Here is a 15,183-nt window from a genome sequence, read left to right as displayed (position 1 = left end):
CAAATGGAGATAAAGGTCTGGAGCTCAGAAAAGAGATCAGGGCGAGAAAAAGAGAAGGGATGTTTAAGGTCACGGGAGAAATATTGCCAAAAATATTTTTTTAAAGGGCAGGGCAAAATCTTGGGGAATACCCACTTTAAGAAATCAGGAAAGGGAAGATGAATCAGCAAAGAGAAAGTGACAGTTACAGAAGGAGAAAGAGAATCAGGAGAGTGGCTTCTATGATGCTGAGGAAGGAAAGAAAATCCAGAAGGTGGGTGGGGTGAGCAGCTTCAGAGGATACAGAGAGGTCAAGAAGGACAAGGATTGGGGGGATGGGGGGGAGAAGTCCACTGGATTTAGAAAGTAGGAGTTTACTGGTGGCCTTTGAACAGGTAAGATCTCCTCCCCTTCTCTCTGCAATCTTCTGAGAGAGCAAACTAAATTATTAAGGGTTCCGAATTTCGAATGAGGCTCTTAAGATTTTTAAGCAAATAAATACCACTTACTTACCTTGACCTCCACTGTCCCCCTTGGAGGCTGTAACCTTGCCCAGGAGACTGTGTAGGAAATCATTTTCAGCTGTTACCCTGGAGGAAGAAAGACAACCCAGAATGACTGCTGGATACACTCATACTCATAGGGATCCGGGCTAATGGAGCTGAGGAATTCTGTGATGCCTCATTCCCTCACTCAGACTCCTCTCAGTAAAAAAAGAATAACCCTTGGCCCATAATCTCAAGGTAAATTTAGCCACTCAGACCTAGCTCAGGGACACAACATTGGTTTCCATTAGGAAACCAGTTTTTCCTTCTCTGCAAAGCAATATGCCCCTAACAGATACCATCATAAATGTCACAACCTAAAGTCATTTTCCAAGGAGAAACTGAAGAATGGGAGCTCTTAAAGATTTGCAGCTGCCCCACACGCTTCCAAAAGTTTCTCTCACTGCAGATTAAGTCCCAACAGGAAGCATGGATCATATCCTATATGGAAAATAAGGGGCCTGAGAGCCTAGCTAGTCCATCCCACTCAAAGTTTACATATAAGGAAATGGAGACCCAAAATGGTTACCTGACTTCCCCAACATCAAACACAGGCAGTAAGAAGAATCCTTTAAGGTCACCCAGATAAGCTTCTACCCTAACAAGAGTCACTGGGCTGACCACCATAATCTGAGCACCCTTCTTCAAGAATACTCCATGGTGGAAGCCACAAAAGCACTGGACCACTCAAGGTTAGAGATTGTTGTTTTTCAGTCATGTCTGATTCTTCATGACCCCATTTGGGGTTTTCTTGGCAAAGATACTGGAGTGATTTGCCATTTCCTTCTCCAGCTCATTTTCCAGATGGGGAGAAATGAGGCAAAGAGGGTTAAATGACTTGCCCAGGGTCACACAGCTAGTGAATGTCATACAGCTAGCTAAAGTGTCTGAGGCCATAGTTGTGTTCATGAAAATGAGTCTTCCTGACTCAAGACATGGCATTCTATCCAGTGCACCACCCAGCTGCTCAAGTCCTACTTCTGATGGTACCTCTGTGGCTTTGGACAAGTTACGTCCTCCCTTGGCCTTGCTTGCCTCAATTGTACAGTGAGGGTGGTGCATGCTGTTAGTCAGTCCTAGGATTCCTCTAGAGACTTGGCTCCTCTGCTGTGTACTCCTCAAGCAGAAAAAAAGATATTTGATCTCCTTTTCAAATGCATGCCCACACAACACTAGAATCATACTCTTTCCAATGTTTTGATCCTCCTAAGAATCACAGAATTTTTGAGCTTAAGGGCACCTTAATGTTCCTCTGGTTGAGTTTAACTTTTCCCTTTGACATCAGAGGAAACTGAGACCCAGAGGTTAAATGGCTCACTCGGAGTCGCACGGATAGTACGTGGTGGAACTAAAACTAGAATCTGTCTTATATCTCCAAGATCAGTGTTTGTCCCACCATACCATGGGCCCTGGGCACAGATGGGCTCTGCCAAACTCAGAAATGTGCTGCTTCCATGGCTAACCAAAGTGAAATGAGTTAGATGATAGTTTGGTTTATGGCAAGAGGAAAAAAGATAATAAACTTGTGTTCTCTTACGGATGAAAAGGGATGAAATGCTGCTTCTCTTCATCACTTTCTGCTTTCCCCTTGATGATGTCTGTTATATCCATAACTAGAAGAGCAAGAAATATCAGTGTATGAGATTGTGCCAAGGTGGAGGCAGCCATAGGAAAACCATATGGAACAAGCAGACAGAACCAAAATGAAACAAGCTTTGAAGAATGAGAAAGCTTATCAAGAACAAGACAAAGCTGAGAATCATGATTAGGGAGAAAAGCCAGAGTCAGAGCATATGCAAAGAGAAAGAATAAGGATGATTAGTAGGTTAAGATGCAGCTAGATGGACAGATAACCTTAATGGTAGCATAACATAATGGGCATTTTCTCCAAGAGGCCAGGATGCCGTTTTGAATATCAGTTTCTAAAGAACACGATTTTTGATAGCTGTCTAAAAACCAGGAATTCTCCAAAAGCAGAAGAAAATAAATAGGACAGATGGGAGGCATGAGTAAGAAGGACCTCAGTTCTCTAAGGCAAAGCTCTGTCCCTGACAGAGAGCTTTAATATACTTGTTTGGGAATTGGCTGATGCTTTCTTATGCATAGAGCCTTTGGTTCTGCAGGTAGAAAGAAGAAGAGATACCTGCCTAGAGAGTAAAGCCAAGAGTCAAAGGAAAAAAAAATATATCTTTGACCATGTTGCTGCTGACTTTTCAGTAGGGTAGAGTAAGGAACCATATCCTGAAAGAGGAACAATATGATCTCAGTGGTTGACTACCCAGAAGCAAGTTAGGGAAGAGAGCATAAAATGTTAGAGTGACATCTTATTGGTCACACAATCGTGCAGCTCTCCATTTTTTTTTCAGATGAGGAAGCAAAAGCTTAATGGAGTTATTAACCTTCCCCAAGTCACATAGGGAGTTGGTGGAGGAGCCAAAGCTGGAATTCAGGTCCCTTTACCCCCAGGTCAATGCTCTTTCCACAACCCAGCCTTCTAATCAATGTCAGATCACTAGAGAATAGGATAGTTTTACCACTATTGGATTCAAACAAAGCCTGAAAAATTATTTAAAGTCCACCCTGTTATTTGGAATTATCTCCTTTCCCAGATATTCCAACTAATCTTCTCAATGCCCATTTTCATCAGGAGTTTAGCTGTGAGGAGAGTCTTTCTTTGATCTCTTATCTTGGATATTACTTTTAATGATTTGTTCTTCACAATTACATACAGCCAGAATCATCTCTCCTCCCCATAGGCCCCAGAGAGGAGCAGATAGCTATTCAGACTTCAGCTCACCCTCATCCCTCAATTTTTAGACATCTGTGCCCAATTATTCATTGCAAAATGAGACTAGGTCACCAGTTACTTTGATTTAGTCATCAGAAATCCAGATATTAAAGTATTCCTAGCTGAAAATAGAGGAAAGAACTTTTTTTAATTCAGCTACATAAAATGAACACCAAGAGAAAAAACAACAATTTACTAAAAGAAGCAAGATTAAACCTTCTAGATATATGTTCATAGTTACCTGCCACCCCGAATGGCCGCCTTAATCCCTGAGTACATTTCTTTAAATTAGTATCCTTGAGATCCATCCTCCCAACTCGGACAGTTTGACAAATTAAATAAATTTTATCTCTATTGAGATCTTTGTTCCCTAAATCCTGTAGGGCAAGAAATAAACAGTTATAATACAATCATTTTTATGTCTCATTATTTCAACAAAAGCTAGTAGGTTACACTTCATGTATCTAATAGGAATTCCCAAAGATAGGGAGAAAGGAAGAAGTGATGATAATTTCCAGTTCAGGCATAATTCTTTATGGATATTATCCCATTAGTGCTATTCAAGGTAGATTCATACCCATTCTATAGATTAAGAAGTTAAGACTTGAAAAGAGGACTGAAGGAAAGAGCCTAGACCCAACATAAATTCTTTCTACTCATGCAGAGACCATGTTGAACAGGGACCCCTAATACACAAACTCTAGGGGCTAAGAGATCTTTCTGAACACAGAAGAACAACTGCTGGGTGGGGATATGATTGGGGATGGAGACTCTAAATGATCACCCTAGTGCAAATATCAATAATATGGAAATAGGTCTTGATCAATGACACATGTAAAACCCAGTGGAATAGTGTGTCAGCTACAGGAGGGGTGGGGGGAGAAGAGAGAAAGAACATGAATCTTGTAACCATGGGAAAATATTCTAAATTAACTAATTAAATAAAAATTTCAAAAAGAATAAAAAAGGAAATGAGCTGGAAAAGGGAAAAAAGAGAGATCTTTCTGAGCTATCTATCAGTTTCACTGTTGCTTGACATCTCTATGGGGAAAAGGGAGAGAAGAGGGAAAAAAATTTCAGAAAATCTTCGGGAGGGCACATTTCCAGCTGATCAACTTTTCAAAAACCTAAAATTTCCACAGTTCTCAGGTCCCTGCTCCACTTTTGAGGAACATTACAATTCTGAAACAATTCAGTTATGACATCTTGAGTAGATTATAAACTTCCTGATGGTGCTGCACAACAGCCTCCAAACTTTTTTTGATTGTGGACCCATCAATTTTAAAAATTAATATGGAAATATTATTTGTAAATTATGCTAAAGTATTGCTGTGCTAAGTATACATATATTTTAGACTTATATGAAAAATATAACCTTTTAAAAGTCAAAGTAAAGATGAAATCATATTTGTTCCTACAGATAACAGAGGCAATTAGAGTTTATTGAGTAGACCTGCACTTTAGAAAACTCTCTTTGGCAGCCATGTGGAGCATGGATTGGAAAGGGGAAAGGTTTAAAGCAGAAAGACCAATCAGAAGATTACTGCAATAGCCCAGCAAGAAGTAATGAGGGTTGGAGCTCAGGTAGTAGCCACATGAATGGAGAGGAGATAGAAATGAGAGATGTGAAGGTAAATTTGACAACTGGTCAGATATGCACCATACCAGTGAGAAGTCAAAGATAACAATGAGAATGTGAGCATGAATGCCTAAAAGAGTGGTACAGTCATTAAGATCAATAGAACAATTTGGAAATGGGATAGATTTGGGAGAAAAGATAATACAATGACATTAAGGCTGGAGATCACAACTCATTCATGTCTGCTTATCCAGTGCACAATGCCAGGCTCTTGGGGTGCAGAACTCCCCCTATACTGAATGCAGAATCCAACCAAGAGGCACAGCTACAACATGATCTGAGGGTCTGGGGTAAATATGCTGAGAAGCTGCTAATGTTGGTACCTAGGCATTAATTGGGTTATAAGCACTATGAGGGACTAACACCTGTTTCCTAGAGATGGAAATTAGGAGTTTGCACAGTGGAGGAAAGGAGTAGGATGGGCTATAAGGACAGGTGTGGTTGATTAAAGACAAACCCCAGGGATTTGCTCTCTGGGAGGATGGGATGAGACATATCTTCCTTTGTTCCACACTCCCAAAATAAAACAACAAAATACTTCTGGGTCTCAAGGCAGCAGCCTCCAAACTTTTTTTGCTTGTGGACCCTGAGACCCACCAAGGGAAGTGAGCCCCCATTCTGTAGACCCCTAGCAGAGTGGATAGAGTACTAGGCCCAAAGTCATGAAGATCTGGGTTCAAATGCCACAGCTGGCACTTATTAGCTGCACGACCTTAGGCAAGCTCTTAGCATCTTTAAGCCTTAGTTTCTTCATCTATAAAATGGAAATGGTAATACCCAGACTACATTATAATGTTGTTAGAAAAGCCTCAGAAATATATGGGAAACGTTTCATGAACTGTGAAGTACTGTGTCAATTATCAACTATCATTTTTAGTAGAGTGTAAGCTTCTGGAAAGCAAGGATTTTTTTTTCTTTTTCTTTCTGTATCCTGAGGACCTAGCACAATGCCTTGCACATAGTAGATAAATCCTCATGGATACTAATGTATTTTGTCTGCATTTCTCCTTTGATATGATCATTTTCACATCCTTTGCTTTCTGTTTATCTGTGTCCATGACGTATTCTCCTGTGGAATATAACCTCCTGAAGGGCAGTGTCATTTTTTCCATGTCTGTATCCCCAACACCAAGCAAATTGGGTATTAATTTAGTATGACTGAGACCTATTATTTCATAAGTATGGGAACTTTCTATAAGGAAACTCCCTTCACCAATGCATATTTGGAAATATTTGATCATTTAGAGTCTAAGAGAATTTTCTGGAGGCACTGAGAGGTTAAGTGATTTCTTCCTGGGTTATACAGTCACTGAGGCTAAGGTAGAACTTGAACTCAGGTCTTCCTGACTTAGAGGCTAATCCTCTATCCTTATCTATAATCAAGCAATACTATTATTGCCACAGGAAAGAGCCTATCAACTTGACTGCCTTATTGCACATTCACCACCTTTATGACTCTGACCATGGCTACCTCTCCTCACTACATTCCCTTATATGTATTGTCTGCCCTAACCCTTTAAAATCTATGTTCCTTACTATGTCCAAAGGGTGCTAAAAGACTGCCTGCCCTTTGATCCAGCTATAGCACTGCTGGGTCTGTACCCCAAAGAGATCATAAGGAAAAAGACTTGTACAAGAATATTCATAGCTGCACTCTTTGTGGTGGCAAAAAATTGGAAAATGAGGGGATGCCCTTCAATTGGGGAATGGCTGAACAATTGTGGTATATGTTGGTGATGGAATACTATTGTGCTAAAAGGAATAATAAAGTGGAGGAATTCCATGGAGACTGGAACAACCTCCAAGAAGTGATGCAGAGCGAGAGGAGCAGAACCAGGAGAACATTATACACAGAGACTGAGACACTGTGGCACAATTGAATGTAATGGGCTTCTCTATTAGCAGCAATGCAATGATCCAGGACAATTCTGAGAGACTTATGAGAAAGAACACTATCCACATTCAGAGGAAGAACTGTGGGAGCAGAAACACAGAAGAAAAACAATTGCTTGATTACATGGGTCGGTGGGGATATGGTTGGGGATATAGACTCTAAGTGATCACTCTAGTGCAAATATCAATAATGTGGAAATAGGTTTTACACATGTAAAACCCAGTGAAATTGTGCATCAGCTTTGAGAGGGGATGGGAGGAGGGGAGGGGAAGAACATGAATCTTGTAACCATGGAAAAATATCCTAAATTAATTAAATAAAATTTTCCAAATTAAAAAAGAAATCTATGTTCCTTGAGGGCAGGAAACAGGCTTGATTTTGTATATGTATTCCTAGTTTCTTCCTGGCACAGTGATGAACACATAGTAAAGATTTAATAAATTCATTTCATTAAATTCTCTCTATTACTCAATTGTGTGACCTTTACATTTGCACAGAGTGGGTGCTGCTTAATGAAAGATGGCAAATGGCTTTTTTTTTTAAATTCTAATGAGATTTAATTGAATGGATAAGGAAAACTGACTTGAATCGGCTTGACTTAAATCAAACCAATGGTAGAATCAGAAAACAAACCTGAGAACAACTATTTCAGCCCTCATTTTAGAAAAAGTATCTTTACATGTGTCGGCTCAGCAATGTCAGCAATACCCACACCAGGTATAGAAGATAATAGACTGCCAGATCATTTCAAAGAAAAGGGATAAAAATAGCAGCATCTCCCAATCTGTCTATGATGGCAAGTATGTGGAATGAATATTCTAAGAACAGACAATAAGGCCCATGGAACGATCAAGTTTCCCACCCTAGGGTTATATTCTTATAACATAAATTCATGTCATTAGATTCTACCTATTACCCAATTGTGTGATTTCTCCCATTCCATTTATTTTTATTTTTTATTGATTAAATAAGAACATTTTTCCATGGTTATATGATTGATGTTCATTCCCTTCCCTCCTCCCCTAGCCAAGGCACAATTCCACTGGGTTTTACATGTGTCATTGATCAAGACCTATTTGCATATTATTGATATTTGTACTAGGGTGATAATTTAGAGTCTATGTCCCCAATCATATCCCCATTGAACCATGTGATCAAGCAGTTGTCTTTCTTCTATGTTTCTGCTCCCACAGTTCTTTCTCTGGATTTGGATAGTGTTCTTTTTCAGAGGTCCCTCGACTTCTCCCATTTCAAATTAATATTTAAAAATTATTCTTCAAGGTGATGGAATACTATGATGCTCAAAGGAATAATGACCTGGAGGAGTTCCATGGAGACTGGAACAACCTCCAGGAAGTGATGCAGAGCGAGAGGAGCAGAACCAGGAGAACATTGTATACAGAGACTGACGCATTGTGGTACAATCGAATGTAATGGGCTTCTCTCATTAGTGTCAATGCAGTGATCCTGAACAACCTGGAAGGATCTATGAGAAAGAACACTATCCACATTCAGAAGAAAAACTGTGGGAGTAGAAACACAAAAGAAAAACAACTGCTTGATTACATGGGTCAAGGGGGATATGACTGGGGATGTAGACTCTAAATGATCATCCTAGTACAAACATCAACAACAATGTAATAAGTTCTGATCAAGGACACATGTAATATCCAGTGGAATTGCATGTCAGCTATGAGAAGGGGTGGGGAAAAGGGGAGGGAGAGAAAGAATATGATTCTTGTAACCAAGGAATAATGTTCTAAATTGACTAAATAAAATTTCCAAAAAAAAATTATTCTTCAAAATTCACAAAGTTTACAGGCCATAATAAACATCTGGTGCTTCCCTCCCTAAGACCTTATTACCCCCAAACAGGGACAAAAGTGGCCTCTCTTGACAAAGCAATCCTAGCTCTACAACAATCCCTCTTAAATGTTGTTATTAAACTTTCCCACAATCTTCCCCTGCCTGGTTGGGTCATGTGTTTTGGGCTGAAAAACAAGAATGAGGAACACAGAAGATTCACTTGTTCTGTGGATAAGAACAGAGTAAAAAGGAAAACCACAAAAACACATAGTTCAAAGCAAATTGCCCTCCAGTCTAAATAACCTCCTTTAACTTTTAAGCTATGTATGCCAAATAACTCCAGCAGATCCTCCAGACAGACACTAAGAACTAAGAGAGCTATGACCCAAGAAGCTACTCTTGGGAGATTTTCCTTGAAATGTCACTGGCATATACCTCTTTTCCTCACTTTACACTACTGTGATCTTTGCTGCTGTCCTAGATTACTATAGAATCGTTCTTTGTGGTCCCCCTGACTAAAATCTCTTCCCCACTAATCAATTCAGATAATCAATGTCAAATTAATTATCCCAAAATTCATCTTTCACTATTTTATTTCTCCCATCAAAAGACCTTCAATAGTTTCATTTCATACTACATTAACTAAAAATTTTACCACTTGACATCCAAAGTCCTCCATGATCTGGTTCAGTTCTATTTATCTGATTTTATTTACCACTACTCTCCAATACATGCCTTCTTTCTCACAACTCTCTCTTTGGTGTTCTACATAAGTGAGCCATACTCATTCCCAGCTCTCTGCTTAAAGAAATGGCATTCTCCCAACCTTGAATATTTTCCTTTTCCCACTCATATCCATCCTTCAAAGCCCAGTTCAAGTTTCACTTCTTCTATAAAAGCTTCCTTTTTCTTGAAAAATTTACAGCTTATTGCCACATAAATAATCATCTGAGCCATAAAATTACACATCATATTGTATTATCCATCTTGAGTTCTCAACTAGATTATAAATTTAAGGACAGAGATCATGCCTATATGCATATATGTATACACATAATGTATGTATGTATCTATGTATATGACATCCCAAAAATCTTTTAAATGTAATAATTTCAAACAATACATTTTCTCAAAAATAAATTTACAACAAATGTATTTTTAAATTAAAATTTAATTTTTTAATTATTTAAAATATTGCAATATTTCTAATTAAAATTCACCATAACTGGCTTGTGCTATACTCAATTTTACTCAATTTAAACAATTTTAAAATAACCTCTGATTGCCGCTGCTCAGTGACTGAAAGAATGGTATTTACAATCACAATCAAAAGACCATCCAAAGAACAAGGTTTTGATGCATGTTATGGTTTTATCACAACATGACTAGAAAAGGTCTAATGGAGATAGATCAGGTGATTAAGGCAGCTGATCAAGAGGCCCTCCTCTAATGATCCACTGGCCTGAGGAAGCATCATTTAGGAACTCACATAGGCAATGCATAAAGATGAGATGCTCCGGCTTATTAAAATTAAAATTTTTAATTATTCTCTAAAATTCACAAAATTAAATAAGTGCAAAAGAAATGCAAATAATTAAACTTTCAAATGATGTGCCTTGTAATTTTTGAGATTTTTAAACTTCTGAAGTTACTAAAACTTAAAAGTGCACTAAGATTTTTGGGACATACTATATTGCTGCATCTACTCAAGTATCAAGTAGGGATAACATAGTCATAAGGATTTAACCTCGGGATTTTTATTGCTAAAGAGAGCTGCCAGATGAATGAACTCCTCCTTGGGTAGGGGCTTGATATATATTTGAGGATTTTGAGGAACCATAAGGGTTCCTCCTTGCCCATCATGGAAATGTCCTTAGAGAAAAGGCAAAACAAAAGAAAAGTGACTTGATATTACTGCCTGTCCATTGAAAAAGTCAGAACTTGAGGATTGGATAAGGGAAGCGAGCTGAGATTCAGACTAAAAGAGGAACTCTAGAAAAGATCAGCTGTAAGGGATATTGGTGAAGTCTCAACATAACTATCAGGTCAACATAATTGAGCAACAGTGTCTTAGTGGAGAGGACATTTGATTCAGGATCAGAAAAACACTGTGTTCAAGTTCTGTCTCAGAGAGTTACTAGCTATGTGACAACTGTTGGCCTCTAGGCACCTGTTTTCTCATTTGTAAACTGAGTCCCTGGAGTCAGGAAGACCTGAGTTCAAATCAGCTTCTGAACTTGCTAGCTATATGATCCTGAGCAAGTCACTTAACCCTGTGTACCTCAATTTCCTCATCTGTGAAATGAGCTGGAGAAGGAAATGGCAAACCATTCCAGCATCTTTACCAATAAAACCCCAAGTGGGGTCATGAAGAGTCAGATACAATTGAAAAACAACTGAACAACAAAATGAGGCATTTGAACTGAATGACCTCTAATATCCCTCCAAATTCTGAATCTATGATCCTAAAATTCTTTTTATCACCTCATCCCTTGCAAGAGGTGTTCATACTCAGAACTTAAAAAAAATCACATCCTTAGGATTACACGCCTTCTCCCTGAATTGAATGGTCCAATAACTTCACAAGATCTCTCAATCTAGTGAACTACCAAACAAGGTTCTTAAGTTCACTTACTCTAGAGAATAGACATAATGGAACATGTAAAATCCTCGGGGAGTTGAATCATTTTCACATCAGTGGAAATTGGCACTGATTTACTGATGTCCTCTCCTTGTTTACATTTAGAAGACGAATCACAAGTTGATTCACCACAAAATGAACAACTGATTGATTCCCATGTCCTTCTCTCACACACTAAACATCTGTCTCCTGGTTTAATCAGGAGAGCCCACAGGACTTTAATATTTATCAAGAAAATAAATATTCTGCCCACTCTAACTAATAATAGATAAACAGAATCTGGGCCCATTCATACATGCCAAGAAAACTTTGTCTAAGCAATTAGGAGCTATGACACTACCCAATTCCTACAGTCCATTTTTCAGGAAGGCACAAACAAAATAAATCACCACCATTCCAGCCTAATTGCAACATAACAGAAAACATTATGCTTAATAGGACATCACTAAAAAATTATTGTAAAGCAAAGCAGGTTAATCTAGCATGGCGGTCATTCCTGGCTCAAATCTCTCTCTTTAGTAAAACACACACCACCAACCCTCCTGGCTGCTCCTCTCTCTAATTCCTCTTGTTCATATATGCAACACAGCTGTCAGTCTGTTCATAATGAAGCAAGCAGATTTTCCAACCCAATGGTTCCTACAGAAGGTAACTCCAAGTTTATAGCATGCCCAGGACATTATATAGAAAAAGCAAATGTAAGAAAGTCATGGACAATTCCATTTAATTCAACCCAGTGGGGAAATATGAAGTGTCTAGAGTGCCAGGCACTGTTCTAGGTGCTAGGGATACAGTTCCTGTCCTCAAGTAGCCAATCTTTTACTGACCCTAATATCTTGCTTCCATCCCTTCTTTTTGGAAAGAAAACATAAAGTTCCCCTTCTAAAATCTATCATCAGAGGCAATAGTCCAATATAAATGGCTTTTAAGCCCTGAATTTTCTCATTTTTCTTGGAGGAATGAAGGTTTTCATGTCTATGCATTAGAGATTCAGAAAATGCTGGACAGCATGATGATTAGCAAACAAGCTTGTCAACTGGTCCTCTCAACCCTTGCACAGTTTATGTTAGGATGTAGAATGCCCAAATATCCAAATATTCAATTCATCAAGTTCCCACAATCCCTCTCTCCTCTGCTAGTCCTATTTACTCTATGACTATTCCTAGCCTACTGTATGCATATCTTGCATGCATGTGGTTTTTACATGTCTCTTCCATTAGCAGATGACTTCTTTGAAGGTAGGGACAAAATTTTTGGCTTGTCTCTGTGGTCCCAGCACTTAATACACTTTCTAGCATATAGCAAGTGCTTTTATTTTAAACTTTTACCTTCTGCCATAAATCCAATACCGTGGGTTGGTTCCAGGGCAGAACAGTAGGGGCTTCACAATGGGAGATAAGTGACTTGCCCAGGACCACACAAATAGGAAGTGTATGAGGTTAGATTTGAACCCAGGACCTCCTATCTCCAGGCCTTGCTTGACAAATGAAGTAGATTGAATATCATCTGACTTTTTTCACACTGGTTTTCTTATACTACCTCTTGGCCAACATTCTGAACATGCCAACCTTCCGAACATTGGTTTCTATTGTCTAGGGATAGACAGACTGGGCTGAATTTTTTTAAACAATATTTTATTTGATCATTTCCAAACATTATTCATTAGAGACAAAGATCATTTTCTTTTCCTTCCCGCCCCCCCCACCTCTCTCATAGCTGATGCATGATTCCACTGGGTATCACATGTGTTATTGATTCGAACCCATTTCCATGTTGTTGGTATTTGCATTAGAGTGTTCATTTAGAGTCTCTCCTCTGTCATGTCCCCTCAAACCCTGAATTCAAGCAGTTGTTTTTCCTCGGTGTTTTTACTCCCACAGTTTGTCCTCTGCTGGTGAATAATTGTGTTTTTTCTCCTAGATCCCTGCAGATTGTTCAGGGATATTGCATTGACACTAATGGAGAAGTCCATCACCTTTGATTGTACCACAATGTATCAGTTTCTGTGTACAATGTTTTTTTGGTTCTGCTCCTCTCGCTCTGCATCACTTCCTGGAGGTTGTTCCAGTCTCCATGGAATTCCTCCATTTTATTATTCCTTTGAGCACAATAGTATTCCATCACCAACATATACCACAATTTGCTCAGCCATTCCCCAATTGAAGGGCATCCCCTCATTTTCCAATTTTTGGCTACCACAAAGAGCGCAGCTATGAATATTTTTGTACAAGTCTTTTTGTCCATTATCTCTTTGGGGTACAGACCCAGCAGTGCTATGGCTGGATCAAAGGGCAGACAGTCTTTTAGCGCCCTTTGGGCATAGTTCCAAATTGCCCTCCAGAATGGTTGGATCAGTTCACAACTCCACCAGCAATGAATTAATGTCCCAACTTTGCCACATCCCCTCCAGCATTCATTACTTTCCTTTGATGTCATGTTAGCCAATCTTCTAGGTGTGAGATGATAGCTAAGAGTTGTTTTGATTTGCATCTCTCTGATTATAAGAGATTTAGAACACTTTTTCATGTGTTTATTAATAGTTTTGATTTCTTTATCTGAAAACTGCCTGTTCATGTCCCTTGCCCATTTATCAATTGGAGAATGGCTTGATTTTTTTGTACAATTGATTTATCTCTTTGTAAATTTGAGTAATTAAACCTTTGTCAGAGGTTTTTATGAAGATTGTTTCCCAATTTGTTGCTTCCCTTCTGATTTTAGTTACATTGGTTTTGTTTGTTCAAAAGCTTTTTAATTTGGTGTAGTCAAAATTATTTATTTTACATTTTGTGACTCTTTCTAAGTCTTGCTTGGTTTTAAAGTCTTTCCCTTCCCAAAGGTCTGACATGTATAGATTGGACTGAATTTTGACTTGACTTCTTTTGCCTTCTTTATTAAAGAGCAAATTTTAAAAATAGCCCATTATCAGGAATTTAGTCCAAAATTGCATAAGTCCTAATCAAGTCTTTGATCAACCCTGATTTGGCCAGAAATTTTAATGAACTAAAGCATTCCATTTCCTAAGAATTCTAGTTCTCTCACTGCAATTTTTTAAGATATTCTTTCATCAGGTACCTGTCTTTTTGGGGCAACTATGTGACTACTAGAATCTGAGGGAGTATGTATGTGGGCATGCATGTGTGTGTATCATTTCTCCATTAGGCTAGAAGGAGGGATATTATCTTCTCCTTCTTCATATTTACCCACATGGTTCAGGATAGGGCTCTGACCACACAGCACTTCCATACAGATCAGCTAACAAACTCTTACCTCTTCCTTTCATGCTCAGCCAGAGGCACTGATTAATACCTGGAGTGCTAAGAGAGGAACACTCACCGTGAAGACGACTTTCAGGTTGTTCAGCATTTCAATTTCCTTTGGGAAACCTTTACTTCCCCATCGCACCAAGTAATTCTCACTGGAAAACAAAAGTAGCTTTGATTTTCCTGATCACGTCATTTAAAACTGCCTTCTGAGAACTCTTCTTGGGTTCTCACCATTATTCATTTTGATACTTAATTATGTACCATTTTATATTGTTCTCTGTTTTATATACATTGCTCTTGTCCTTCCTCAATGGCGGAGTCCGTGTCTTACATATGGCACCTTGGACAGTGGTGAGCACAGAAAAAACTTTCTATTTAATCCTGGGCAACTTCAGTTCTTCCTAAGACTCCTCATGATGATGTTATATTTGGCCTTTAAAGTTGCTAGTTCAAAATCTATTTTCTGATGGTATTATGTCTTGAAATTAAAGAAATAAAAAACACTACTGTCATACAACCATCATCTCTTGTAGATGAAAGGAAGAAGGCTGCAGAGGGCAGATCACTGGATTTGAAGTCAAAGGGTCTGGCCCTGGATTCAAATCCATCTTTGCGTTAGACTACTTAT

General features: G+C 38.7%; 1 protein-coding gene across 1 annotated transcript in view; it reads right to left on the bottom strand.

The window, feature by feature from the left end:
- Positions 1–15,183, bottom strand: part of DOCK2 (dedicator of cytokinesis 2) — a 559,513-nt gene that overhangs the window by 474,707 nt on the left and 69,623 nt on the right. The window contains exons 9-12 of the mRNA XM_056811565.1: positions 14,626–14,707; positions 3,554–3,689; positions 2,062–2,137; positions 493–569 (exon numbers count right to left, since the gene is read on the bottom strand). Coding sequence (XP_056667543.1) covers positions 493–569; positions 2,062–2,137; positions 3,554–3,689; positions 14,626–14,707 — 371 coding nt within the window. The remainder of the gene's footprint in view (positions 1–492; positions 570–2,061; positions 2,138–3,553; positions 3,690–14,625; positions 14,708–15,183) is intronic.

This window comes from Monodelphis domestica, chromosome 1, assembly GCF_027887165.1.
Source record: "Monodelphis domestica isolate mMonDom1 chromosome 1, mMonDom1.pri, whole genome shotgun sequence".
NCBI lineage: Eukaryota > Metazoa > Chordata > Mammalia > Didelphimorphia > Didelphidae > Monodelphis > Monodelphis domestica.
The sequence above is the reverse complement of the archived record's forward strand: the minus strand, read 5'-3'. Positions and strand labels throughout refer to the sequence as shown.